Source organism: Hemitrygon akajei, chromosome 7 (assembly GCF_048418815.1).
Source record: "Hemitrygon akajei chromosome 7, sHemAka1.3, whole genome shotgun sequence".
In the NCBI taxonomy this organism is placed as follows: domain Eukaryota; kingdom Metazoa; phylum Chordata; class Chondrichthyes; order Myliobatiformes; family Dasyatidae; genus Hemitrygon; species Hemitrygon akajei.
The window spans coordinates 181,465,231-181,490,415 of record NC_133130.1 but is presented as its reverse complement, the minus strand read 5'-3'; the positions used below and the strand labels follow the sequence as shown (position 1 = coordinate 181,490,415).

Below are 25,185 nucleotides of genomic sequence, written 5' to 3'. Positions count from 1 at the left end.
ACTTTGTAACAACGCCACCCACTGCTCTTTGGGCCACTTCTGACTCACTGCCACCTTTTCAAAATGCAAGAAATAACTATCAACATCCGTCTCCTCGAACGGAGGTACTAACCTAAACTCCCTACTAACATTAAACCACTCCTCTCAGTCTGACCCTTGAGCTCTTCGCTCTTGCCTTAACTTCTCCATGTCCAAGTCATGTTGCCTCTGTTTCTCCTTCTCCTCATACTCCCTCTCCTTCTCTTTTTCGGCCCTTTCCTTCTCTTTTTCAGCTGCTTCCAGCTGTTTTAACTTAATTTCATGCTCCCTCTGCTTCTCAGCTCTTTCCTGCTCTAACTCCTTTAGCTGGAGCTCATGCTCCCTCTTCCTCTGTTCCGCGTCCAGCCTCAATTTCTCCAACTCTTAATTGAGCCGTCCCACTAGCTGGTACCTTTTCAGGGATATTTTCCAATACCTCAGCCGAAGACACATTCTTCACAATATAATACTGAGTTATGGCCCTCCGCACCTCCCGCTTTTTCATCGATAACCTCACCTCTGCGAAATTTAGTCCTTTCGCAATATTTATTAAGTCCGACTTTGTGGCCGCCTCTAGCGCCTCCGGAGTTGGGTTTTCTCTAAATTCATCAACGTCCATCTTTGCTGGTTTCCCGTCTGGTTACCCGTGCAACCAGACCCACGTTTGGACTTAAAAGCCCGATTCACTGGCCCTCCAATTTGGTATCAACTCTCAAGACGAGGCCCCCACTTTGTTATGAACCCCGTAACTGGGTCACTTACCAGGAAAGATAGAGAGGTCTGTTGAAGTCTGATGGTACTATTTTTAACAGTATTTATTAGTAAAAATACACAAAAATAATATCAATGTAAATATACAGATAATATACGTCGTCAATACTAAATCTAAAAGTGCGGGTATAATAATAATCAATAAGAAATAAGCTCTATTGTTGTCTAGGGGATAATGTATTGTCCGATGGAAATATAAAAGTCACTCAGTTCATGCAGGCTGCAGCCTTTGGGGACTGCTGGGTTTGCAATGGTTGGAGAGAGAGAGAGTTTTGGGAGAAAAACTTGCCAGCTTTCCTTTTGTGATTTCGATCCATCGGAGTCTCGTTGGGGTGGCCGTTCACTTGTGGCCTCTTCTTTAGCTAAGCCATTCTTCTGTGGCGAGCCCGCCAATACCAGGCAAGGGAAGGACGCACACGATCCCCCCACCGGCTGTCGCTATTAAACGCTGTCACGGGATTTCTAGCGTTTCTCCTGGTGCGTCTAAAGGGGTTGTTCCCCAGACCCACTTTTATCCTTACTCACGGGGTCTCAGATGTCAATCAGGTTGGGATGATGCAATCCCTCAACCAGCCCACTCTGGTCGTCCCCTGAGGGTTTTCAATGAATAGTACAGTACTCAATACACAATTCCGTCTCCAAGAGACAATGACCGTTATCAGCAGTTTTGTTTCGCTGAGGCCAGGACACATTCCAAACCTTGAGGATTCTCTCTCATTTCCTGGGCCCCAGACCCGAATTAATAGCGATCTTGCGATTCTCAAAAAGGAGGGGGCGACTTTGTACCCTTCGGCCCCTCAGAGTTGCGGCACATTCGTAACAGTGTATTGTGGTCTGTTGTCACTCGTTATTTGTTCTGGTGAGCCATCTCTGGTGAAGATGGTCCTCAGGGCAGAGAAGGTGATTGAATTCATTTGGTATAACCTCCGGCAACTTTGAATGAGCATCCACACCAACTGGAAACATTGAGTCCATGAATGGCCCAGCAATGTCAATATGTACACTTTGCCATGGTGAAGATGGCCACTCCCATGGGTGTAATTGCGTCTGTGAGGGTGCATTTTGAACTTTTGGCCAAGTCTTCAGTCTGTTTATTCTTGGTCACCACATGTAGCTCTGGGCGAGACTCTCATCTTGACTGTACCCAGGTGTCCCTCATGCAGACTTGCTAACACACTGGCACGCAGTTTAGAGGGAACCACAGCACGAGATCCACACATCAGTGTTCTTTGACATACCGACAGTTGGTCTCGTCTCGCCGTGAACTCAGGAAACATTGGGTTACCATAAGCAGGCCATCCTTGCATGGTGATTTCATAGACTTTTGACAATGTCAGGTCAATCCTTGTTTCCGTTTGTATTTCAGAATTTATTGCCGGCAACTGGTCCACCAGTGCTGTGTTGAACACTTCTCTGGGTCATTATGAAGACTTCTCTTCTTCAGTTGCTAACACTGGAAGATGTGACAAGCCATCAGTGTTGCTGTGTTTGGTACCCTTGAACTCTATCTCATACGAGTGGGCTCCTAGGAATAGTGCCCAACATTGTAACTGGGTAGCAGTCATCACTGGAATTCCCTTTCTGGGATTGAAAATAGACACAAGGGGCTGGTGGTCTGTCACTAGCATAAACTTTTGTCCGTAGAGGTAGTGGTGGAACTTCTTTATTCCCCGTACTAGACTAAGGGCCTCGCGGTTGATCTCTGCGTAGTTGCTTTCTGCACTCATCAGTGATCTTGAAGCAAACACAATGTGGCGATCAGATCCATCTTTCATAACGTGTGACAAAACAGCTCCAACGCCACGTGGGGACACATTGCATGCCATTCTGATGGGCAGAGATGGGTCATAATGGGTGAGCAGTTCATCTGATGTTATTAGTTTCTTTGTTTCTTTGAATGCTCTTTCACATCTTTCTGACCATTCCCACTTTGCTCCTGTCTGTAACGTGCACTCAGTGGATGCAGCACTGTAGCAATGTTTGGAAGAACCCTGTGGTATTAGTTTACAAGGCCCAAGTATGACCTGAGTTGTGACACATTTTCTGGTTTGGGGGCCTGTAGTACTGTTTTGGTCTTCTCTTGTGACTTGTGTAAGCCATGATGGTCAATGACACGTCCACAATATGAGATGTCATTCTTGAAAATCTCTCATTTCTCTCTCTTTGTGCACAGACCATACTCACTCAGTCTGATAAGCACTTTATCTAGGTTCTGGGAGGTGCTCTTCATTATTTTCACCAGTCTTGATGACATCATTTTCACATCATGTTGTTGTGTTCCTGGGATATCTTGCAACACTTGGTCCATAGCTCTTTGCCAAATTGCTGGAGCTGATGTGATGCCAAAGATGAGACAGTTATACTGGAACAGTCCCTTGTGAGGAATTTCCTGCTTCACTCCTCAATCTCCATTTGCTTGTGACAAGTCAATCTTTGAAAACCTCTCCCCACCTGCCAAAGATGCCAAAATGTCTTCTTTTTGTGGGAGGGGATATTGCACAGTATGCAGCACTGTGATACTCACCTTGAAATCACCACATATGCAAACGGCTCCAGCTTCCCTTTCTTAATCACTGGGACAATGGGCACGGCCCAAGCGCTTCACACAACCTTGAAGACAATCCCAGACACCTCCAGGCTCTGTAGTTCAGCATCCATTTTAGGACGTAATGCATAAGGCACTGGACGCTCTTCATGGAATCTTGGTGTTGCTGTTTCATCCAGTTCAATTCTGGCCCTCGTGCCTTTGAGTTTACCAATACCCTTCTCAAACACCTCCACCTGTGCCAGTCTCTGGTTAGTGCTACCATTTTGGCTGACAAGAAGAAGGACGCCTCACGTCTTAATAAGCTGGTAAGGAAGGCGGGCTCTGTCGTGGGCAAAGTACTGGAGAGTATAACATCGGTAGCTGAGGGGCGCTGAGTAGGCTACGGTCAATTATGGAAAACCCTGAACATCCTCTACATAGCACCATCCAGAGACAGAGAAGCAGTTTCAGCGACAGGTTACTGTCGATGCAATGCTCCTCAGACAGGATGAAGAGGTCAATACTCCCCAATGCCATTAGGCTTTACAATTCAACTGCCAGGACTTAAGAACTTTTTTAAAGCTATTATTAATGCTTTTTGAGTTAGTGATTTAGATGCATATCATATTATTACTGAGTTAAGTATTGTATGTAATGAGTTTTTGCTACAACAAGTGTATGGGACATTGGAAAAAAATGTTGAATTTCCCCATGGGGATGAATAAAGTATCTATCTATCTATCTATCTATCATTGCCCGTTGATGTCACACTGACGGCTTTGATTGAATGCCAGTCTAGTTGGATTTCTCTCAACCATTCATGTCTGAAGAGTGCTGGCCCTACGCTATTCAATATATAAAACTCTAACTGTTATGTTTGGCCTCCATAAGTCATATTTGCTTTCAGTTTGCCTTTGGGAGACACTTTTTCACTTGTGTAATTCTTTCGCATCACTGAGGTCTTCTCTAATGGTATTTAAGAAAATGGCCTGTTGCAGTCAGCCCCTGGAATTATGGACAAAGCTTAATAAAAAAACACAAAATGCTGGCAGAACTCAGCAGGCCAGACAGCATCTATGGGAGGAGGTAGAGACGACGTTTCGGGCCGAAACCCGCTTCATTTTCAGTTTTACACCGGACACATCTACTGTGATCCAGTTGCTTTTGTAATCTGCTTAAGTTATACTATGCACTTCTAAGCATGACAGTTCAGACTCTATGTTGTCAGATTCTGTTTTACATTCAACAACTTTATGCATTTGCTTAGTTTTGTGTTTGAGGCTTTTCACTCAGTTGTGCTTTTTGTCGGCCTCACACACTCTCTCTCTGTGACCTTGTCTCTGAAACTTACTGCAAACTTTTTCTTTGAACCAACAGTCAGTTGCATCATGGGAGGGTTTGCCACATCGATAACATTTTTGGCTCTTGGCACCATTCGGGGACATTTTGCGCATTTCACATTCTAACCTCATTTTCTGTAGTTCTGCATCCTTTGCTGCAGTCTCTAACGACATTGCAATGGTCAACGCCCATCCTAAGGTTAGATCTCTTTCTACCTGTAGCCTCCTTTGAGTGCTTTGACTTGCATGCCACACACAAGCCTGTCCCGTAATGTATCAGGCAGTCCATCTCTGCAGTCACAGTACTGGGAAACTTTGCCCAGTTCTGCAATGTATTCAGAAATGTTTCCATCTTTTGACTGGTTCCTTTCGTAAAACTTATACCTCTCAGCTGTTACCAGCAGTTTAGAGCTCAAATGAATTTGTAAATTGTAACAATTCATTGAATGCCTTGCTTGCGGGCTTTTCGGCAGTTAATAGGTTGTGTGGGAGACCACATCCTTGTGCCCATTAAGCTAAGAAGCTTAGGGGCTTTTTGTTTGCTCTTCCACATTGTTTGCGTTACAATACAGTTCCACCCCCTCAATATACAATTCCCAGACTTCATTACTGCTGTCAAATTCATCAACTTTCCTGACTGAAGCCATTGCCATGTCATTTTCACTTTCAATTCAGCACTTCTTTCATAGTTACACATGGCTGCTTTGGTTTTCTCATGCTGTTTAACTCTTGCTGTTTCATCCCGTAACTGTCGGTACAGTTTGTGATATTTGTTGTGTCTGTGCACAACCACATATATATAAAATGAAAGCATGCACAACTGGAGGTGGCTTTAACTGCAATGAAAGAGAGAGAGAGAACAAAGCGCATGATCAGGCAACAGATCATCATACCTAGTGCTAAAGGTGGAGGGGACTGGGTTGCTCTATGCTCTGAAAGATACAGATTCATAATGAAATCTATTTTTCTTGGGTGTCTCTAGAAACAGGGCTGGTTAGCCCCTCCCTAACAAGCCAATCACCTCAGCGCTGAGAAATCCACCTTTCTCAAACTCCGTACATCCAGGGTCAATATGACTTGGGACCCACCAGTCCAGGAGAGCCGGGATGTTTTGACTACCCGCACCCCCAGTCTGAGTGACTACTGTGTAAATTCTGCCTACTTGCAATTAATCGTCTGGAAGAAATAACAGATCGTACACTGCATTCAATTATAAGCAAGGTGTATTTATGAATGTCAACGTAATCAAACATTTGTAAGTAAGTAAGTAAATAAAAGGGCCCATTATAATTGAGACAGTTACATATGCACAAGGTTGGAGCTCAGATTGTCCAAAAGCTGGAGGTGTCCTTGTACTTACAGCACCAGCTCCTATTCTCTGGTCACCAATAGAACTTAACATCTTGGACTCCATCGAATCATGCATTCCGCTTGGATTGATTCCTACCGCCAGTTCTCTCAATCTTCTCCTTTCTCTATCTCCCACTGAAAAGAGCCTTGACCCCTTTGGTATCCATCACTAACCCTCCCCACCCAGCATTCTCTAGAGCTTGACCCGGTTCCACCATCCTGATTGGCTGACCCGACATCCTTGAGCTGGACATCACAACCCCTTTAATGGTAACCCAAGCACTACCAGCAGAACACACTGTTTCTACAGAAAACTATTAACAGCATTAACAGTAAAATCTTAAGCAGGGTGTTACTGTGCATTAGAGGTGACCATTTCTCTTCTGATTTTTGCCAGCTCCGAGTGGACCAAGAGGGGCTTTCACACTTACAGTAAAGGCGAATCTTGGCTTAATTTTTCTGGGATCACTCACACGTGGACAAATCAGTCTGAGTGGTCTGAATTCACTTGTGATGCATTCTATTTTAATTATTTTGCTTAAAAGGAATTTCAGTGCTGGACTTGGCTCACAAGAAGCCTTGAAAGTAACGAGCCCATGATATTACTGGAGTAGAAAGCTGGTTTGTTTACTAATATTAAAACATTGTCAATTAAAGGGGTTTATTAATATTAGTGCACACACACGCCAGATGCTATAATTACACAGGATGTAATGAAGAGCAGAATCTAAAGACTACAGTGGGACGGGAGCAGGTGGCACTTAGAAGCAAATTGCCTTCTAAATGGAGATTATTTAAATGCCTCTTCCCAGTGTGAATTGGCTCCCTAAACTTTGTCTCAGCAAGCACGTCACGCACTGAGTAAGTGGCAACTGCATCCTGGGGTGGCCATCTGTCAAGATGGGCCGAGCACAGGTGGTGCTTGATGGGCCAAAGGGCCTGGTTCTGCGCTATAAGACTCGACGAACAAATGTGCTGTGTCTCAAATGAAGACTGTTTCTCCACTACAGTGTTGCTCATCCATCATTAGCTGCTGAAATCTGGAAATCCCTTCCTTTGCCTGTCTCTCTCCTTTAGGATGCTCCTTATAGATGATGCTTATGATCTAAGTTTTGCTAACCAAATTTCAGTTCAAAGTAAATTTATTATCGAAGTATGTACGATTGTATTACCACATGCTACCCTGAGATTCATTTTCTTGCAGCCATTCACAGTAGAACAAAGAAATATAACAGTCAGTGAAAAACTACCCACAAAGACTGACAAACAGCCAATGTGGGAAAGAAGACAAACTGTGCAAATAAAAATAATAGATGAACAAATAATCCTGAGAACGTGAGTTGTAGAGTCCTTGAAAGTGAGTCCATAGTTGCAGAATTAGCTCAGTGTTGGGGTGAGTGAAGTTACCCCCTCTGGTTCAAGAGCCTGATGGTTGAAGGGTAATAACTGTTCCTGAATCTGGAAGTGTTTGACCCCTTTACCTCATTCCCGATGGCAGCAGCAAGAAGAGAGCATTCTACATGCCTCAAATTTAATCACTTAGTTTGATAACTGAGCTGTGAGGCGCCTGGATGCATTTTTGCCATGTTAAATGTGCTATTTAGGTAGAATTTGATATGCATTTTCACTGAGGATAATTAAGTGCAACTTCAGTTAACAGTTTTCCTCATCTTATTTTGTTGTAGTTGAGATAGTTGCTTTGTGTTGGCGCATGGCCTAGTGGATAAAGGCATCGCTCTAGTGATCTGAAGGCCACTGGTTCGAGCCTCAGCTGAGGCAACGTGTTGTGTCCTTGAGCAAGGCACTTAACCACACATTGCTCTGCGACGACACCGGTGCCAAGCTGCTTGGGTCCTGGTGCCCTTCCCTTGGACAACATCGGTAATGTGGAGAGGGGAAGGCTTGCAGCTTGGGCAACTGCCGGTCTCCCATACAACCCTGCCCAGGCCTGCGCCCTGGAAACCTTCCAAGGTGCAAATCCACGGTCTCATGAGACTAACGGGTGCCTATAAAGTTGCTTTGAAGGTTAAAGTCCAAGACCCTTTCAAGAATGGGAAGGGAGTTAGAGCAAAGACTGACCAGTGGTTTAATTTTCCCCTCTAGTCCAGGGATGGTCATATGATCTGCTTGGAGCCGGATGCAACTGTGTCCCAGTGGATAGAAGCAGTTCGGGGTTGGCCAACTGTTGATTGTGCATCGGGAGTCACTTTCTCTAGGAAGCTCCTGATGCATTGATGCTCCTTGTATGAAGTGCTTGGCAGCTGAGCTGCAATTTTAACACCATCCCCCTTCCCCTCGTGAACTTCAGCCCAATTCCATCTCTGCACCCCTTCCCCAGAAGAAATGGCAGGCCTTAGCCCTGCTCATGATTTTCTGGTGTTGGGTTAGAAACTCTGCCCTCTTTGGGAGGACAGGCCAGGGGTGGTAGGGTCGACCTTCACCCGCAAGCTCCACATGATGGCTCCTCGTGTTTCGTTGGCAGTTGTTGCCATCCTCTCCTGTTGTCCATGACTCCTTACACCACAGGTGCAAGTTGCCACTAGCAACCATTGCCTTGCCCCCACTTCCCAGTACCCTGTTCACATGGGGCGATCACTCATTGGGACAGAGGAGAAATGGGCTGTGATATCTCAAGAGACGTGATGCATCAAAACAGTCAACCTTAGATTTAAAGTATAACTTAGAGTTCAGTTTCCTCTTTCTCTATAATCTGCAGATGTTTACCTAAGATTGACGTCAGTTTAACCACCTCTTCCCAATTTACCTTATCTCCTGCCCTGTCACCTCGGTGCAGACTCCTCACCTAGCTTCTCCATTTGCGTGGTTAGCTTTGGGCTGTTACACTTAGAATAGCATGGAGCAAACTGCCAGAGACAGGCAGAACCTGGTGGAGAGGGAGGGGGACTCAACAAGAGGGGGAAAGCAAGGCGTAAGGGACAAGTGAAGGATGACTTCCAGTTGTTGGATGTTGGCTGTGTTGGAATTAGAGTGTAAAATTATTATTTTTCACATTGCTTAATTTTCTCTATGATTTCTTGTATTTTTAGATAATCATCTACAGTATATTAGAATCAGATTTGCTATCACTGGCATATGTTGTGGTGTTTGTTAACTTTGTGGCAGCAATACAATTGAATTGATTTTATTACTTACATCCTTTGAATATATGATGAGTAAAAATCTTTACGTTACGTCTCTGTTCAGATGTGTAATGTGCAATTATAATAATTTATAATAAATATTAGGTACAATAGGATAATCAATATAACATAGAAACACTGTTGCATCAGCATGAATTAATCAGTCTGACGGCCTGGTGGAAGAAGCTGTCCTGGAGCCTGTTGGTCCTGGCTTTTGTGCTGCGATACTGTTTCCTGGGTGGCAGCAGCTGAAACAGTTTGTGGTTGGGGTGACTCAGGTCTCCAATGATCCTTTGGGCCCTTTTTACACACCTGTCTTTGTAAATGTCCTGAATAGTGGGAAGTTCACATCCACAGATGCACTGGGCTGTCCGCACCACTCTCTGTAGAGTCCTGCAACTGAGGGAAGTACAGTTCCCATACCAGGCAGTGATGCAGCCAGTCAGGATGCTCTCAATTGTGCCCCTATAGAAAGTTCTTAGAATTTGGGGGCCCTTATCAAACTTCTTCAAATGTCTGAGGTGAAAGAGGCACTGTTGTGCTTTTTTCACCACACAGCTGGTGTGTACAGACCACGTGAGATCTTCGGTGATGTGTATGCCAAGGAAGTTAAAGCTGTTCACCCTCTCAACCCCAGATCCACTGATGCCTATAGGGGTTAGCCTGTTTTTGAGACATTGAGAGTGAGGTTGTTTTCTTGACACTACTGAGTCAGGGTAATGACTTCTTTTCTGTAGGCTGCCTCGTTATTATTTGAGATAAGGCCAGTCAGTGTAGTGTCGTCAGCAAATTTAATTAGCAGATTGGAGATTGGAGCTGTGGGTGGGTGTTTTTTTCTATATTATCATGAAATACATGATAATATGGAAAAAAATTGTGAATTACAGTAAATATATTAAATGGTTTGCCCAGGCCTGCGCCCTGGAAACTCCAGGCGCAGATCCATGGTCTCTCGAGACCAACGGATGCCACCAAAAATTAAATGGTTAAATTAAATAAGTAGTGCAAAAACTGGAAATAAATAAAGTAGTGAGGTAATGTTCATGGGTTCAGTGTCCATTTAGAAATCAGATGGCAAAGGAGAAGAAGCTGTTCCTGAATCGCTGAGTGTCTCTTCAGGCTCCTGTACCTCCTCCCTGATGGTAACAATGAGGAGAGGGCACGTCTTGGTGGTTGGGGTCCTTAATCATGAACGTCTTCTTTTTGAGGTACCACTCCTTGAAGGTATCCTGGATACTACAGAGGTGTATGATTGTAGTATAGCTGAATCTGTATTTTGGTAGAAGCTTCTCTTCAGTCAGTGTCACGTCACGGAATCTGACCATTTCATAGGTTACCTCCTGTAAGGTAAGATTTGTTTATTAATACATGTCCAGACTGAGGAACAGATAAGGGCCTTGACCCGAGACAACAGGTTTATTCTTCTCCACAGATGTTGCCTGACCTGTTGGGTTCCTCCAGCAATTCATGTATGCTGCTCTTGACTTCTAGTATCTGCAGAGTCTCTTGTGTTTATGAGGAATAGATTGACACTAGTTTTGTTTTCCTCAACATGTTTTTTTCATATGGCCCCCCTGACATCCTCCGCAGTTGCTGCAACAGTCTTTGTGCTGTTACCATGCAGGAAGTGGGTAGGTGACCAAGGGCAGCCGGAGCCTGGCAACCCCACCGGTTCAGAGTCCTCTCGGAGACGGATACTAGTGTTATACTCTCCTTCACAGATTGTCCCAGGAGCTCCTGGAATTAAATAAGCCTGAGAGTAGCCCAGGAGCTAAAGCTTTGTGTAGGTGTGCGTGAGGCCACAGCAGCTTCCAGCAGCCTGGTTCACAGGTTCCAGGGGGTCAGACTGTCCTGCTGGTGTAGTAACACCATTAAACTAGAGTGCAGATGGTCATCTTCTCTCCCCCCCCCCCCCCCCCACCACAAAACAGCCATTTCCCTCAGGGAGACCTTAAAACATTTACCTATTAGTTTACTTATTAAGAAACCATGCGGTTTCAAGCCGTGCTGCCCAGGACACCTTGATTTAGCCCTAGCCTAACCACGTGACAATTTACAATGACCAATTAACCAACCAACCAGTAAAGGTCTTTGGACTGTGGGAGGAAACTGGGGACCTGGAGGAAACACAGGTGGTCATAGGGAGAATGTACAAATTCCTTACGGCAGTGATGGGAATTGAACCTGGGTCGCTGGTACTGTAAAGCACTGTGCTAACCACTACACTACCGTGTCAGTATGAAGTCAGTGTCTAGTTCTCTCTGGTTATGCGCTCAGCTCAGCCTAATCAGAATCAGGTCTATTATCACTGACATATGTTGTGAAATCTGTTTTCCAGCAGCTGTACAGACCAATATGTTTAAAAAAAACTAAGTTATAATAGGAAAAAAGATATAAAAGATATATAAAAGATAAATATATCGTGCTGGAAGAGAGCAAAATAGTGAGGTAATGTTCGTGGGTTCATGGACCATTCAGAAATCTGATGGGGAAGAAGCTGTTCCTCAAATGTTGGACGAATTCAGTGGGTCAGGCAGCATAAAACCATGTTACAGTTACAGCACGGAAACAGGCCATCTCAGCCCTTCTAGTCCGTGCCGAACGCTTACTCTCACCTAGTCCCACTGACCTGCACTCAGCCCATATCCCTCCATTCCTTTCCTGTCCATATACCTATCCAATTTTTTTTTAAATGACAATATCAAACCTGCCTCTACCACTTCTACTGGAAGCTCATTCCACACAGCTACCACTCTCTGAGTAAAGAAATTCCCCCTTATGTTACCCTTAAACTTTTGCCCCCTAAGTCTCAACTCATGTCTTCTTCTTTGAATCTCCCCTACTCTCAATGGAAAAAGCCTATCCACGTCAACTCTATCTATCCCCCTCATTATTTTAAATACCTTATCAAGTCCCCCCTCAACCTTCTACACTCCAAAGAATAAAGACCTAACTTGTTCAACCTTTCTCTGTAACTTAGGTGCTGAAACCCAGGCAACATTATAGTAAATCTCCTCTGTACTCTCTCTATTTTGTTGACATCTTTCCTATAATTCGGTGACCAGAACTGTACACAATACTCCAAATTTGGCCTCACCAATGCCTTGTACAATTTTAACATTACATCCCAACTCCTATTACTCAATGCTCTGATTTATAAAGGCCAGCATACCAAAAGCTTTCTTCACCACCCTATCCACATGAGATTCTACCTTCAGGGAACTACGCACAATTATTCCTAGATCACTCTGTTCTACTATCAACATTTGATGTTTCTGGCTCATCAGGATAGAAAAGGAAAGGGAAAAAAAATCCAGATTAAGAAAGTGGAGGGAGGGGATGGAGTACAAGCTGGCAGGTGATAGGTGGATGTTGAGTGTGTGTCCTCAAACTCCTGTACCACCACCTTGATGGTAGCAATGGGAAGAGGGCATATCCTGAATGGTGAGACTGCCTGGTTAAAAGTGGGTCATCATTATGGTTTGGTCAGTGATGCACCACCAAGCTGACAGCCCTACTCCTCCTTCATCACTATCCATTACCATCATCACCGTCCGTCACCATTACCGTCTGTCACCATCACCATCTATCACCATCATCATCCATTACCGTCACCGTCTGTCACCATCACCGTCCATCACCATCATCATCCACCATCACCCTCCATCACCATCACTATCATCATCCACCATCACCATCACTATCACCATTCATCATTGTCACCGTCCGTGACCATCATTGTCCATCACCATCATCATCCACCATCACCATCACTATCATCATCCACCATCACCATCATCGTCCATCAATGTTATCATCCATCATCATCATCATCATCATCATGATCTCCCTACCCAAACCCACCCCCCCCCCCAACACTGGATAACAATTTTTTTCAGAAGTGTTGCTTCCTCAATTTTTTTTTTGTTTATGATAGACCGCTTGAAGATGAACACATATAATTTCAGACTGCTTGTCTTACCTAGGAATTTGGAGAAACAGGAAATTATTTTTTTAATTGAATATAATGCGTTTAATTGCATAATGGTGCCGAAGTTTTTCAATAGTTCAACTAAGCTAAAAATGTTTAGTTGATGAGTTTTGTTTGTACTCCGTGTCTGAGGGGTCTTTGCTTAAGTGTCTTAACAATAATTATAGTGATTTTCATGATCAGCAGCCCTAAGTCCATAAGGTACACCAAAGAGTATTCAGGAAACAAAATCTTTGTTGTCCAGTGCAGTTAAGAAGAAGCCTGCCACCACAGAGCTGATGCCTCAGACCCCCCCAGCGATGTGGGTTCAATCCTGACCTCTGGTGCTCTCATTGTGGAGTTCGATGTTCTCCCTGTCACAGTGTTGGTGTTCCCCCCCCCCCCCCCCCCCCCCCGGGTGTCCCAGTTCCCTCCAGCACCCCATAAATGTGCAGGCAGGTAGGTTGGTTGCTGTAGTGTGCAGGTGAGTGGTGGAACCTGGGGAGAGTGGAAGAGAGTGATGGGAGAATTTAATGAGAGTAGTGTGAATGAATGCTTAGTCAAAGTCAAGTTTACTGTTACATATGGGTACAAGTGCGGTAAAAAACTTTCAGCAGCATCGCAGACATGGCAATAGAGAGACGAAATATACAACAAAAAAACAAACATAAGTTACACAAGAAAGAATACAATTAGAGCTAAAAGCACTAAGTCTATTATAGCCCAAAGGTGGCTCGGATGGGCTCAGTGGGCTGAAGGGCCTGTTTTTTTTGCAGTGTGATTCTAAACAGGGTGTGGCCTAACGAATAATATTTTGCTGATGTTTGAAGCAAAATCATCGGAAGATTGCAGTTCGAGTCCTGTCGCAGTAGCCTAGCAGAGAACACAATGCTTTACAGTGCCAACGATCACCAACTGCGATCTCTTCCAGCCACTGCCTGGAAGGAGTTTCCACATGACCACGTGGGTAACCTCCAGGTGCTCCGCTTTCCTCCCACACACCAAGGACACATGGTTAGGGTTAGTGAGTTGTGGGCATGTTCAGTTGGTGCCAGAAGCGTGGTAACACTTGTGGGCTGCCCAGCACAATTCTCTCTGATTGGATTTGATGCAAATGATGCACTTTACGTGTGACAAATGAAGCAATTACCGATTTGAGTCCTGCCGAAGGGTTTCTGCCTGAAATTTCGATTTTTTTTTTCCTCCAGAATTTTGTGTATGTTGCTTGAAATGAAGGAAATCTTAATTTTTAAACCCTGAACTTTCTTTCTAAATGACAACCTGCCAACACCTGTATCCCCAGAGCTGGTAGTTTTAACCGTGCAAAGCTGTGGGCCTCTCTTCCCTCACCTTGTCCTTCCTGGACAGTATTTTTGCAGGGTTCATTGTCAATGAGTGGGGCTAGGGGCTAGTATTCATTATTGTCCATTTTGTCCCTCACCTGTTCTGATCTCTGCCCCCTCTGCAGGTGGTCCCGGGAGCGGGAAGGGCACACAGAGTGCCAAGATGGCTCGCCGTTACGGATTTGAGGCGATTTCGGTGGGGGAGATCTTGCGCCGACAGATGCTGCACCGTGCCACCAGCGATTGCAAGTGGGAGCTCATCGCGCAGATCATCGCCAATGGGGAGCTGGCACCTCCGGTAAGGAGCTGGTGGGGTGGCCTCCTACATGCAGGTATGGGGAAGTTCCCTGCTGTCCAGCTGACCTCGCGAGCTAAGCAGGCTCAGGCCTGGATATTGCTTGGGTGGAATACTGCCCGGGAATGCTAGGTGAGGCAGGGGGAGGCAGGGGACACAGTAACACAGCAGTTAGCATACAATACTGCAGCACTACTGACCTGGGTTCAATTCTCGAAACGGTCTGTAAGAAGTTTGTATGTTCTCCGAATGACTGTGTTGGTTCCTCCTACTGAGTTCTTCCAGCAGATTATTCATTGCTTCAGATTCCACCATCCGCTGTCTCTTGTGTCTCCAAAAGCTTTTCACTGTATCTTGGTAATGTTAACGACCCCAGTGTTTCACTCCTCTGTTACTGGATAGGCCTGTTCTGCGTGTAACCCTTAGCTGCACACGCAAAATACTGGAGGAACTCATCTGATGAAGGAAGGCTCTCGACCCAAAACGTCGACGGAGTATTCCCTACCACAGATGCTGCCTGACCTGTTGCTGAGTTCCTCCAGCATTTTGTCTGTGTCGCTCCGGATTTCCAGCAGCTGAAGAATCTCTTTTGTCTTATAATCTTAAAAAGTTAAATGAATAGCTAATATGAGGGGGCATAGTTGTTAAGGTGGTTGAAGGAAAGTATAGGGAGATGTTGGAGATATGTTTCTCACAGAGGGTGGTAGGTGCATGGAATCTGTCAGTGGTGGTGGTAGAGACAGATACATTTGGGGCATTTAAGAAACTTTTAGATGGGTATGTGGATGAAAAGAAAATAGAGGGCTATGTGGGAGGGAGGAGTTGCATTAATCGTAGAGTAGGTCAAATGGTTGGCATAACATTGTGAGCCAAAGGACCTGTACTGTTCTGTGTTTAGAGTAACACACACAAAATGAAAGAGGAGAAGCCAGAATGAGAAGATGGAAGGGGGGGTGGGGGGAAGGAACACAAGTCGGCTGGTGATAGGTGAAGGTAAGGATGTGGGTGGGGAGGGCGGGGGATAAGGTAAGAAGCTGGCAGGTGATAGGTGGAAAAGGTAAAGAGCTGGATAAGAAGGAATCTGATAGGACAGGAGATGGATTATGGGAGAAAGGGAAGGAGGAGGGGCACTGGAGGGAGCTAGAATAGAGAATAGACAAGAGAGGAGGTGGTGGGAGAAATGATCAGATTAGGGAAATCAGTGTTGATGCTATCAGCTCAGAAGATAACCAGATAGAATGTGTGGTGTTGCTCGTCCAGCCTGAGAGTGGCTTCATCGTGGCAGTGAAGGCCATGGACTGACATGTTGGAATGGGAGTGAGAACTTGAACTAAAATGATGGGCATGGGGAAATAGTGCCTTGTTGCAGATGGAGCAAAGATGTTCTCTGTTCTAAATGTGCCAAGCTCCAAAACGTGCCCCTTCTGGCCTTTCAGGAAACGACCATCGAGGAACTGAAGCACCAGTTCATGAAGCACCCGGATGCTAAAGGTTTTATCGTGGATGGGTTTCCTAAGGAGATCAGCCAGGCCTTCACGTTTGAAGAACAGGTGGGGCTCTGGCTTTCTCTGCTGCTTCCCTTACCCCAGAGTCTGTCACGGCGGGGGGGGGGGGGTCCCACCACGGAGCTCGGGATGAGAACTCACTCCGCTAAACCCGGCCTGAGCAATGCTGCCCAAACCCCTCCCTAGAGCCGTGTACGGAACCAATGTCACATGACCCTGAGTGACGTCACCAAACGGTGATGTGGCATGAAGGAGAATTATGGGGGGGGTGGTTCTCATTCATGGAAACTCAGGATCCAACCTCAGGACAGGAACAGGCCCTTCAGCCCAAGGTGTTGTGCTGAGCCAGCAGAAAAGGTGAGAGCAACAACAGTTCTGTGTGGGTGTGAAGGCACCCGGGAACCTTGGTTTCGTGATGCTAAAGGGACAGCAGAGGTAGCGCGTCTTAGAGTGGTGATCTTCAGGCAGGTTGGTGTTCTGTGGGGCATTCTGTTGGCACAGAAAAAGGTCCTTTTGCCCACCCAGTCCTTGCCAACCTAATCTTCTGCCTAATAGCATCTACCTGCACCTGGACCATATCCCTCCATACTCCTGCCTTTCCAAACTTCTCTTAAGTGTTACAAGTGAACTCTCATCTGCTACTTCCTCTTCCCTGAAACTTCCTCTGACAGCTTGTTCCACATTTGCACCACCCTCTGAGTGAAGAAGTTTTCCCTCAGATTTCCCTTAAACATCTCACCTTTCACCTGAAACCAATGACCTCTAGTTCTAGTCTCAGCCAATCTGAGGGGGAACAAACCTGTAAGCATTCATCCTATCTACACCCCTCATAATTCTGTATATCTCTAAAAGATCTCCCCAATGCTCCGGGGAATAACGTCCTAACCTGTTCAACCTTTCACTGTAACACGAGACCTGGCCGCATCCCTGTAAATGTGTCCTACTCTCCTTCAAGCTTGTTGATATCTTTGTTGTTGCTAGGTGACCAGAACTGCACATAATACTCTAAGTTAGGCCTTCCCAATGTTTTATACATAACATCCCAACTCCTGTGCTCAGTGCCCTGATTTATGAAGACCAATGTGCCAATAGATGCCTCTTATGACCCTATCTACCTGCAATGCCACTTTCGAGGAATTATTGATCTGTACACCCAGGCCCCCCTCACCCATTCTAATGCACACATCAGGGTCCTACCGTTCATTGTTCAAGTCTTTGAAGCCTTTCCCCCAGCTCCTCTGCCTTTCCCCTTTCCCCGCTGTTATAACCTTTACTATTCCTCATCGCCACTTCCTCCATCACAGGAAATGTAATGGCATTCACCGTGCTTAATCACTGAAGGGATGGATGTGGCCAGGTTTTGGAAGTGCTGTTGCTTTAGTCAGTGGTTAGCCGGTCAGCTGATGGTCATTGCGATTGTAATCGGGGGAAGATCAGGCGGAGGCTTTTGGGTAATGGTGTTGCCCTCTGTTTAACTCTCCTGCCCACCAGAGATTTCATACCCGAGTTATTACTCCCAGTCTGTGTCTAAAATGGAACATGAGAAGAGCATTTCCCACACCTCCATTCGTCCCTCCCCCCATGCCACACCAGTGGGAGAGCTCTCCACTTCCCCGTCAGTAATCTAGAGAACCCTCACCAAGTCAAAATCACAAGCACGTTCACATTCATATTCAGATTCATAGAAACCCTACAGCACCATACAGGCCCTTCGGTCCACAAAACTGTGCTGAACATATGCTTACTTTAGAAATTACCCAGGGTTCCCGTAGCCCTCTATTTTTCTGAGCTCCATGTACCCGTCCAGGAGTCTCTTAAAAGACCCTATCGTATCCACCTCCACCACCGTCGTCGGCAGCCCATTCCACGCACTCACCACTTTGTGCATAAAAAAACTTACCCCTGACATCTCTGTACCTACTTCCGAGCACCTTAAAACTGTGCCGCCTTGTGTTAGCCATTTCAGCCCTGGGGAAAAGAGCCTCTGACTATCCACACGATCAATGCCTCTCATTCTTTTATACACCTCTCATTCTCCGTTGCTCCAAGGAGAAAAGGCTGAGTTCACTCAACCTATTCTTATAAGGCATGCTCCCCAATCCGGGCAACATCCTTGTAAATCTCCTCTGCACCCTTTCTATGGCTTCCGCATCCTTCCTGTAGTGAGGCAACCAGAACTGAGCACAGTACTCCAAGTGGGGTCTGACCAGGGTCCTATACAGCCGCAATATTACCTCTCAGCTCTTTAACATAATCCCACAATTGATGAAGGCCAATGCACCGTATGCCTTCTTAACCACAGAGTCAACCTGCACAGCAGTTTTGAGCGTCCTATGGACTCGGACCCCAAGGTCCCTCTGATCCTCCACACTGCCAAGAGTCTTACCATCAATACTATATTCTGCCATCATATTTGACCTACCAAAATGAACCACCTCACACTTATCTGGGTTGAACTCCATCTGCCACTTCTCAGCCCAGATTTGCATCCTATCGCTGTCCTGCTGTAACCTCTGACAGCCTTCTACACTATCCACAACACCCCCCAACTCAGCAACTTACTAACCCATCCTTCCACTTCCTCATTCATTTATAAAAATCACAAAGACAAGGGGTCCCAGAACAGATCCCTGAGGCACACCACTGGCCACCAACCTCCATGCAGAACATGACCCATCTACAACCACTCTTTGCTTTCTGTGAGCAAGCCAATTCTGGATCCACAAAGCAAGGTCCCCTTGGATCATATGCCTCCTTAAGGCTGATTTATACTTGTGCGTCGCATCAACGCCGTAGGTAATGCGTACCTTATGCCGTACCCTACGGTGTAGGGTGATGTGCACCTCTCCAGAAAAGTTACACACGCGTCGCAGCAACGCAGACCCCAACAACTGTGATTGGTCCGCTTGGTAGCATCACATTTCCTCCTACGCATTTCCAGTTGCTTCTTCTCCGCCATGTCTGTACACCAATACGAAATAGATGAACCAAATCGTCAAATCCACCCGCCGACATGCGAAAATGTTTGAAATGCATTTCCTCGTCCATGTCTCTCATGAAGAAACTCAACACAGTGGCATAGAAACCCCACCACCAACTAGCGTTTTGGCGTACACCAATGCATGCTCGCTATGGCGTGGAGCCTATGCAGAAGTGAAAATCAGGGTTAAAGCTTAGGCTGTGGTGCAGCCCGTACGCACAAAGTATAAATCAGCCTTAACTCTCTCACTAAGCCTGGCATGGGGTACTTTATTAAATGCCTTGCTGAAATCCATATACACTACATCTTACTGCTCTTCCTTCATCAATGTATTTAGACACATCCTCAAAAAATTCAAACAGGCTCGTAAGGCATAACCTGCCTTTGACAAAGTCATGCTGACTATTCCTAATCATATTATGCCTCTCCAAATGTTCATAAATCCTGCCTCTCGGGGTCTTCTCCATCAACTTACCAATCACTGAAGTAAGACTCTCTGGTCTATAATTTCCTGGGCTACCTCTACTCCCTTCCTTGAATAAAGCAACAACATCCGCAACCCTCCAATCCTCCAGTACCACTTCCGTCCCCATTGATGATGCAAAGATCATTGCCAGAGGCTCAACAATCTCTTCCCTTGCCTCCCACAGTAGCCAGGAGTATATCTCATCCGGTCCCGGTGACTTATCCAACTTTATGCTTTCCAAAAGCTCCAGCACATCTTCTTTCTTAATGTCTATATGCTTGGGTCCTGGTGCCCTTCCCTTGGACAACATCGGTGATGTGGAGAGGGGAAGGCTTGCAGCTTGGGCAACTGCCGGTCTCCCATACAATCCTGCCCAGGCCTGCACCCTGGAAACCTTCCAAGGCACGAATCCATGGTCTCACGAGACTAACGGATGCCTATTTCTATATGCTGAAGCTTTTCAGTCCACTGTAAGTCATCCCTACAATCGCCAAGATCCTTTTCCGCAGTGAATACTGAAGCAAAGTATTCATTACGTACCTCCGCTATCTCCTCTGGTTCCATACACACTTTTCCACTGTCACACTTGATTGGTCCTATTCTCTCATGTCTTATCCTCTTGCTCTTCACATACTTGTAGAATGCTTTGGGGTTTTCCTTAATCCTGTTCACCAATGCCTTCTCATGGCCCCTTCTGGCTCTCCTAATTTCATTCTTAAGCTCCTTCCTGCTAGCCTTTTAATCTTCTAGATCTCTAACATTACCTAGTTTTTTGAACCTTTCGTAAGCTTTTCTTCTTGACTAGATTTACAACAGCCTTTGTACACCATGGTTCCTGTACCCTACCATCCTTTTCCTGTCTCATTGGAAAGTACCTATGCAGAACGTCACACAAATATCCCCTGAACATTTGCTGCGTTTCTGCTGTATGTTTTCCTGAGAACATCTGTTCCCAATTTATGCTTCCAAGTTCCTACCTGATAGCTTCATATTTCCCCTTACTCCAATTAAACACTTTCCTGACTTGTCTGTTCCTATCCCTCTCCAATGCTATGGTAAAGGAGATAGAATTGTGATCACTATCTCCAAAATGCTCTCTTACTGAGAGACCTGACACCTGACCAGGTTCATTTCCCAATACCAGATCAAGTACAGCCTCTCCTCTTGTACGCTTATCTACATATTGTGTCAAGAAACCTTCCTGAACATACCTAACAAACTCCGTCCCATCTAAACCCCTTGCTCCAGGGAGATGCTGATCAATATTGTGGAAATTAAAATCTCCCATCACAACAACCCTGTTATTATTACTCCTTTCCAGAATCTGTCTCCCTATCTGCTCCCAATGTCCCTGTTGGTATTGGGTGGTCTATAAAAAACACCCAGTAGAGTTATTTATCACATGTACATGGAACCTGGTGCCTGTAACGCTGCTGGTGTTTAGGGCAGCAATGAAGGTCCTCCATCTCTGGTCGTGTTAGGGATTTCTTCGTCATGTCATTAGCTTCCTCTCGGTTTACTGTCAGGCATGGAGGTCCCAGGTGGAGACTCGGAAATACCATTGCACTCAGACGTAGAAAGGTTCTTCATTGCTGTTTCCATGACAACTTTGTTTTACCAGTCAGGGTTGTTAGCCCTGAGCTGAACCCCCGAACCTGGAGGACCGGTAGACCACTCTCAGTCTGGCCTCTACCCTTTGACCTGTTTGGCATGGGTGATCCAAAGCACAAAGCCCTGACTTCAGCCAACATCTCTCTCCAGGTTATTGAGGCAGAGAAGCCTCCAAACCCAACGACATCCTCTCGGAAGTACTGTACGTGGAAGCGTAGAGCGAAATGCATAGTTTGCGTTGCAACCAGCACAACGTCAGGACGTGCAGGGGGCTGGCTGCAGGTGTTGCCACACATTCAGTGGCCAGCAGAGCGTGGTGACAGTGCTCAGCCGAACAAAACCAGCCCCTTTCCTCCCGCCCACACACCTCCCCACCCACATGCTCGGGCAGTCCTCCAAATCTAGGACAGAGCTCCCGGCTTCCTTCTCCAGTCACTCAGCATCTTATAAGCAGCATGCACGAGGAAAAGACAAGGTGTGCACAAAGTTTTGCAAGAAAGAACACAATTGGAACAGAAAAAGCAAAGTCCATTTTAGGGCAAAATGATCAAAGTCACCAGAATCTTGGCAGACTACAGAGACCGAGACTGCGTTGGTTGGTTGAAGGACCGATGGCAACGTGGGGTGTGAGGTAGAATGTGTTGTAGATTTAAGCTCGAACAAATGTATTGGACTGCATTCTGTAGACTGGGCTACAGTGCCTGTCAGTAGGGACTGTGAAACCTGCAGGGTTCACCTCGTTCATCAGCTGACATCAATACCCAGGAACCTGTGAGCAGGTTCGGTCTTGCAAGCTGCTAAGCTGGAACGCTAACTCTCTTTCCTCGTGCCCACCTTAACCCTTTTGCTGCCTTGCGATCACCTCCACAACCCGGCTGCTCCTCCTCGAGTCGTTGAAACCTGTTCCCTTTCTGTGCGTGCTTAACGCAGATCGGCTCTCCGGACCTAGTGCTTTTCCTGGCCTGCTCCAACCACCGCTTGCGACAGCGGCTGGAGAAGCGAGCGGTGCAGAAGGGCCGGCCGGACGATAACAGGCACGCCATCGAGCGCAGGGTCGAGACCTTCAAGCAGAACATCAACCTGATTGTGAAGTATTACCAGGAGAAGGAGCTCATTATTCGGGTAAGGCCACGGTGCATCACTGCTCACAAAGTGATTTGACATCTTTGCATTTTGTTATTGAGAGTTTTCCTGTCCTCCTGCATTCTGTTTCAAGCATTTATTCATGATGCTTTTCAGGAGTTATGTCTATGTCTTTTTAACATAATTGTTGGCAAATGCTTTTGTGTTGTGTTGTCCTTTTGTTTCTGGGGGTTTAAGTCTCCCTTCATGGAGTTAGGTATATAATCAGAATCCACACTGGGTGCACTGCTGAGGGAGCTGTCACCTTTCATTGAGTCCAGGAGGTGCTAGCACTCAGCCAGCCAGGTAGCATCCATGGAGAGAGGAGCAGTGTGAACAGTTCAGACGTGTCATTGGCCTGAACTCTGTTTCTCTCTCTCTGTTGATGCTGCCTGACCTGCTGAGTGTTTACAGCATCCTTGGTTTTGTTTCGGATTTCCATCATCTGTGGTCCCTGTCATCTTGTGAACAAAGTCACCAGAGAGACACAGCCAGTAGACATAAAGCAGTCTTTTATTCGACAGAGAGAGGCCTGTCTGACCCAGTATTATGTACTAAAAGATCAAAGGACAATTCTATATTTACACTATCTACAATGCTTCCTTTGAATTACAGATACCGTATATTCCAGAGTATAAGCCGGCCCCCCATTTTCAAGGTTAAAAAAGTGACTTTTTCACGTCACCTTTGTATAAGCCGACCCCCTTTGTAGAGGTTTTTGATTTAACCAGAAAAGATCACAAGATCTCACATGCCGGTCGGTACTCAGCTTTGTCAGATCCGGAACCGGGAAATTTTGTGAACCAGTACCTGCTAAGAAAACAGGCCGACACATTGTAGAGCGTTATAAGCAAATTCTTAATAAATAAATCAGGGAGGGAAGTTTTGAATTAGGTTCCCAATGGCAAAGAGTCCTCTGAAATGTAACCTTAGTGAAACCATTTAGCGCCCATCGTAATCTCGTTAAAACATAACACGGGGTGGCAGGATCAGTACGTGTACTCAGTATTGAGTTTGCGACCACCATTTACAAAAGATTAAAACGAATACAATATGATGCTGGCTTCAAGCTGAAGGTTGTTGATTTTGCTAAAGAAACGAATAATTCTGCAGCTGCTAAGAAGTTTAGTGTAAATGAGAGAGAGTGGAGAAAGGCAGAGGACACACTGAAGGAAATGCCAAAGACGAAATGTGCAAACTGCGGGAAAACATGCCAGTGGCCGGAACTGGAAGAAAAAGTTTTAGAGTGGGTGAATCACCAGCGATCGTCTGGATACATTGTTACCAGAGAAATGCTTCGAGTTCAAGCGTTGAAATGGGACGAAAAACACCGTGACGTCAGCAAAAATTTCAAAGCTACGCGAAGTTGGTGCACCCGATTTATGAATAGATGTGATCTTGTGTTGAGACAAAAAAACAAAGATTGCTCAGAGAATTCCCACGGGGTGTTGTTGTTTACGTTCAAGAACGCTGCTGGGTGGACGAAGCAGGTTGCTTGAAGTGGGTTAAAGAGGCGTGGCGTCAACGTCCCGAAGGTTTCAGGTGCCGATCCACCAACTTCAGCTGCCCTGAATCCTATTTTTGAAAGTCACTTTACAATATCAGTGACCACTCTGCTGAGAAAGTTGCTGATCAGAAGGGTTTAGAAGACAGTAACTGAATTTCTGGATTAGTAAGCAGAAGTCTGGCGACGTGAGTTCAGAACCCACCACTTATAAATTTAAGTAATTAAATGAAACAGGCTATCCCACTATGGTGATCCTGGTTATCATTGGTGTGCACTGCAGGGGCAATTAGAAGTGGGCACAAGTTCTGTGCTGGCCAGGGATACCCCCATTATGTGAGAAGTTCAGTCCAAGCCATGGGCAGGCGGCAGAGCCTATGTTATCCACGTTTGCACAATTGGCTTTATTTGTCAGGTGTGCATTGAAACTGACAGTGAAATGTGTCGGTTTTGTCTGCGATTAACACAGTCCAAAGGTGTGCTGGGGGCAGCCTACAAGTGTTGCCATGCCAACATCGTATGCCCACAGTTTACTAATCTCAACAAGTCCATCTCTGAAATGTGGGAGGGAACCCACACAGCCACAGGGAGAATGTATAGACAGTGGCAGGAATTGAACCTTGGATATTGCTGCTGTAAAGCTATGCTTCAGTGGTTTAGCAAAATGTCTGAAGTGGCTGTGATATATGTATTGAAATCAGCAGGGTGTGACACTGGGTATATGGTAGGGAGGTATAGGATGAACAATGGCTTTAATTTAGCCATCATGGAGAATGTTCAGATCCATTGTGCATGGCTAGCTCCCTCTGCACAGTTAAGGCTTCAGACTGATTAATATTCAGCAGCATTAGTACAAGGAAATTTCTGAAAAGTTCAAAATGCAGTTTTCTTCAATTCCTTTGAATTTGCTTGTAGCTTCTAGGCTTAAATATCCCCTCTGCACTTCCTGCCTCAGAACAGAAACTAGAGCACAGGAACACGGCCTTTGGTCCACACTGCTGTGCCAAACCAAATGAAACAGAACCGAGATACAACGGTTTCTGCAGATGCTGGAAATCTTGAACAACACACACAAAATGCCGGAGGAACTCAGCGAGTCAGGCAGCTGCAGTGGAGGGAAATAAACCGTCAAAGCTTTAGCCAAGACATTTCATCAGGACCAGTCCTGGCCTGAACTGTTGACTGTATTCCCCCCACCCCCCGCATATTTGCTGCCTGACCTTCTGAATTTCTCCAGTGGTTA

The 25,185-nt window shown here is 45.8% G+C and overlaps 1 protein-coding gene across 2 annotated transcripts in view; it reads left to right on the top strand.

Moving 5' to 3' along the window:
* LOC140731248 (adenylate kinase isoenzyme 1-like) overlaps positions 1-25,185 on the top strand; it is a 178,154-nt gene that overhangs the window by 44,376 nt on the left and 108,593 nt on the right. For both annotated transcript variants that reach the window (XM_073052787.1, XM_073052788.1), the window contains 3 exons: positions 14,585-14,757; positions 16,191-16,304; positions 22,247-22,438. In XM_073052787.1, the coding sequence (XP_072908888.1) occupies positions 14,585-14,757; positions 16,191-16,304; positions 22,247-22,438 (479 nt within the window). The remainder of the gene's footprint in view (positions 1-14,584; positions 14,758-16,190; positions 16,305-22,246; positions 22,439-25,185) is intronic.